Here is a 4972-nt window from a genome sequence, read left to right as displayed (position 1 = left end):
TATCCATGTGCAGGGCACCACAAAATAGAGGATTTCATGTATATAGTATATACTTTTTTTTTTCGGAAATTATATAGTATATACTTCCTAAGCAAGACCAGTCAAGACTTAGTGTCAGTGTCGCATTAAAGGGAATATAGATGTTAGAAATTAATGGGAAATGGGCCCACAATATTTAATGGGCCCTCTTGTGGACCAGATAATGGAGATAAAGCCCATGAGTCTTATTAATAACAAGGTGGACCAAAATCAGATTGTGAAGACTGGATAGGGAGGAGAGAGACACAGTCCAATTCAATTTTACTTGGATTAATACAGAGTCCTTTTCATTTCACTTGGATTGTTATTGAATTTGTATACAAAAAGCCTTAGAGAGAGAGAGAGAGAGAGAGAGAGAAGTTCTTTTCATTTCACATGGATTATTGAATTTGTATACAAAAAGCCTTAAAACTAGAACATCAAAAAGCCTCATCTTCCTATTCACAAAATGCCCAAACCCTGCTAGGACTTGGTATTCTCCTGAAGAGGGCTGCTCTCAGTTTCATGTGTCCCCTTTCTTGTTACATTATTTTGTACACAACCCGAACTTAGTTTGATTAATCTGTAACAATCTTTTTTTTCTTTTCTTTTTTTCTTTTTTTCTTTTTTTTTTCCTAATCTGTAACAAGTTAACAAAGGAAAATTGATAAAAAAAAAAAAAAATGGCAGAGACATCCTTATTAGTACTAAATCCACCATATTAGCAATGTGATTTGCATCTTCTATGGCGAGCGACCGCGACCGTGACCGAATGTTTTTTGTGGTTTGTTTCTTCATTCCAGATTTTGCCAATGTCATGAGCTACTCTAATGGCATCTAATGATGCACCAGAGAGACCTCTCTTTGTGAACCCAACTGCATAGAGACCATCTTTGGCTTTCCACCCATTTGGAAATGGAGATTTGGGAATCCCACTTCGGGAAAAGAATTTATTTTCCTGAACAACACAAACAAAAAAAAAAGTTATTAGCCCATTTATCCTCTTATCCAGGAAAATAAGTCCCTATATAGCCAAACATTCAAGACACTTTTACAACATTTTTCAACTCAAATGGTTAAAATAAAATACCAAACAACACCCAATCAGTTGTCAGCTGCAATTATTTCACAGACTACATCAACATCGATCAGCTAAATATAAAGTGCTGGTAACAATTTATCAGTATATCTTGGAAAATTTAATTCCACAACATAGTTGGATAATAGAATAAACTTCTAAAAAATATGTTTTTTTTTTTCTTTTAATATTGTAAAACAAATATGACAATAAAACCACCAAACAGAGCCAACAACCTGATCAGTAACAGGATAGGAACAGAGAATCTACAAGAAACCCAACTTCCATAACTGTCACATGAATCCATAAATAGAAAACATAGCATATAATATAAAATGTTTTAAGTATAGAAATAAAAAATAAAAAAATAAAAAAAATTTCTCACCTTTAACCATGAAGGGACATTGCTGCAATACCCTGTTGCCAAAATAACAGAATCAATCTCAAGATTTTCACCATTAATAAGCTCGGCTCTACCGGGCGAGAACTTTTTAATTCCAGGGACAATCCTGATCTCACCAGATCTAATTTTCTGTAAAGCACCAACGTCCAACACAGGAGTCTTTCCTTCAGTGTTCTTGAGCTGTAAAGGTCCCATTGATGGCCTTTTCAGACCGTACTTCTCTATATTTCCAAGCACCATTCTTGCAATAACAAGCAGTGTTTTATCAACTAGCCAAATTGGCAGCCATTTCATCATTGAAACTGCTAATTCGAACGTCGATTTCCCAAGAACTTCCCTTGGCAAGACATGAACCTGTTGTTGAATGATCAAAACAGAAAATACCCAATTAAAATTTAGACCTAAAGAGGTACAAATGTGGAGAAAAAGAGAAAAACTTAATTGAGTCGGACCAGCCTGTTATAGCGATGACATGATATCACCAACTTATTACATATTGCGAGGATACAACCTACTAAAATAAAATAATTTTTATTTATGTGACATGATACAATTGGTTGAGGACACCGATAACGAAGTATTAAAGATGCAACGAAGTTTTTCTCATAGATGTGGTAGTAGAAAACAACTTTGACTTACCGAGCTTCGAACCACCATAGATGGATGAGCATTGTGGTGGCAAAGATCAAGAGAGACCTCCATGCCTGAATTGCCACAACCAACTACTAACACACGCTTACCACGATAAGTCTCACCGGACTTATAGTCACAAGCATGCATGACATTGCCACCAAAGTCCTGCAAGCCCTCGAATTCAGGCACCATCTTCTCTGCATTCTCTCCGGTGGCCACCACAAGCCATCTACAAATGTACTCAACTTCACCCTTTATTGAGCCGCTGCTAGTAACGGTCTTGACACGCCACAAACCACAAGTTTCATCATACTTAGCAGACTCCACAGATTCATTGAACCTTGGGCTTATCTCAAAGTGCTTTGCATAGGACTCAAGATAGTCAATGAACTGATATTTTGTTGGGTATTCTGGGAAGTTGTTTGGGAATTGGAAATAGGGTAGTTGGCAGAATTGTTTGGGAAGGTGAAGCTTGAGGCGGTCATACGTATTGTTTTGCCATAGAGAGGCAATGCAATTAGCTCTTTCGAGCATTATAAATGGCACACCTTGTTGTTTAAGGCCAGCGCCAACTGCTAGACCAGATGGACCTGCACCAACAATGACGGGTCCATTAACCCATAAGCATCGACGCGCGAAGAAGTTTTCAGGATCAAAAGCATTAGCCATAATTGGGTAGTAATGTGTTTGGGGATTATGCAGGAGATTGAGGTAAAAGTAGTAGTAAAAGATGAGACAGAAGAGAGAGAAAGAATGGTACAACTTTTCCAAGTGTAGGAAATAGTTTATCTACGTTGATAGATGGATTGGGACAAAGAAGAGTGGAGAAGAGAAAAGAGTGTTGTTTGTTTTGAAAGAAAATGTGTGGAGGGGGGTGAGAGGGATGGAGAGGTTTAAATAGGGAAGCTGTCCATGAGAGCTGCATGTGCTTGGAATTGGAAAATGTTTCTTTGAGGCTCTTCTTCAGATGATAAGCCTGTGGTCGCCTCCATTTGTTTAATGCATACACATGTATAAATATAAAACACACACACACATATTTACATATAACACTCTATAGGTATATCTATATATTAACTCTCAAATATTATACTATTTCTTTACCAACGTGAATGTCACTTGTTAATGAGAAAGTAAATTGGTAACCACATGTGTCCAGGGGTCGCAATTCGTATTGGCAGGTTATGTTCGTGTGGTGTTAGAATATAGGTATTCTATTATATGGGTCGAAACGAACACGACACGATTATTAATCGTCACACAAACACATCACAATTTTTACACGGGTAACATGGCACGACACGCGTAACCCGTTTAATAAATAAGTTAAAACTTGACAAGACATGAAATGACACGTTTAAGTCATTTCTGACACGAACACAATATGTTTATTCAACACGTTTAGCTAAACGAGTCATTTTTAACATGAAAACAACACATTTATTTAACATATTTAATTAAACCGATTATAAATAGATTAGTAGTTCAAACACGAACACAATACATTTTATCTTATCAATTCGAGTCGACATAATTATGACACGAATCCGATTAAGCCAAATTCAAACCCATTTATTCAATATCGTGTTCGAATCGTATTCATTTAAAATTTAACGTTTCATGTGAAATATTATCACCCCACCCATGTTTAATATAACTCTTTAACAAAAGCATCCAATATTCTTCCAAGTTTTAGCCATATAGTATCCTAGACTCCTAGTATGACCCCGAAACTAGCTTCTAACACTCCATACCCTATATGATAAGAAAACCTAAAAAGTTGGCACATGCATAATCTGCATCCTTCCAAGAGTTGGTAGACCCAAAATGTTGCCCCATTACTTCGATTCCGGTAGCAAATCAAGTGTCCCCAAGTCAGCCTATTTACTTAGAATTTAACTGGCATGATAACATCATTGTTTTTCCGTGTCAAACTTTTCTTAGACAGGAAATTCATACACACGTCTGTGTTTACGAGAACTTGAACTTTCACCTCACTTTAAGATATTAAAAAAATATTATTAAACTATAACTTTTAAACTCGAACCCTCACATTCCTAGAGAAATTAGTACAGTTAGGCCGATACAAGTGATAATCTGATAAAGGGTGAATGTACTAATAAAGGTGATGATACATTTACCAAATCCTAGAGCCGTATAGGGGAAAGAGAAGTTCAAAACCATTAGATGCAATTAAGTGGGACCACATTGCATCAATCCGGCTTTGTTGCATGCAATGGCTTTCAATCTATCGGTCAAGAATGTCGGCTATAGTTTTCCAGTTCATCTACTAATTGAAAAAATACAAAAATGAGCCTGTTTGTACTGCCAGGTCTACTCCTTTCCTTCAAATGAGTTGAGAGGCTGTCAGCAGATTTTCATCTGAAAATAGGCCTCATTTACTATTACTTAATAGTGAAACTAATTGGTACTCTATGTGAAAGACAACGTCAATCATACATGCCTATATTCTTGATATAATCTTCCTTTCAACTACTAGCTATATCAATAAATGTCATTGCTCATGTCATAGTAAAATATTTCAATTTAATTTCACATTAGCTTCTGATTAGTAAAAAAAAAATACTTGAGTTCAATTCAGGTTGAATGAACTTCATCCAACTTGTTAATGTGGTCAATAAAATTGCGACAAATATTAAAATTAAATTAACTTAGTAAAATATCTCAATTTAATTCATTCTAACAAGCAATTCTATGCAGCAGTCATAGCTTGCTGTAGCTAAATAAGTCTTCCATGCACGTATGTATTGGATTTTTCACAATAAAGCACCATGAACATGCATGATCCTAGTGAACAATTAAATCTTGCTAGATTTATG

General features: G+C 35.9%; 1 protein-coding gene across 1 annotated transcript; it reads right to left on the bottom strand.

The window, feature by feature from the left end:
• Positions 1-452: 452 nt before the first annotated feature.
• LOC132300818 (probable indole-3-pyruvate monooxygenase YUCCA3) lies at positions 453-2801 on the bottom strand. Its single transcript, XM_059798094.1, has 3 exons — positions 2139-2801; positions 1482-1853; positions 453-976 (listed from the first exon to the last, which is right to left on the bottom strand). Exons 1-3 carry the CDS (start codon positions 2799-2801, stop codon positions 740-742), a joined length of 1272 nt encoding a protein of 423 aa, XP_059654077.1. The 3' UTR covers positions 453-739.
• Positions 2802-4972: the final 2171 nt, after the last annotated feature.

The sequence above is a fragment of the Cornus florida genome, unplaced genomic scaffold, assembly GCF_030987335.1.
Source record: "Cornus florida cultivar Cherokee Brave unplaced genomic scaffold, ASM3098733v1 CherokeeBrave_3.0.0_Hap2_Chr01, whole genome shotgun sequence".
Lineage (NCBI taxonomy): Eukaryota > Viridiplantae > Streptophyta > Magnoliopsida > Cornales > Cornaceae > Cornus > Cornus florida.
This window is presented reverse-complemented; position numbering and strand designations above follow the sequence as displayed.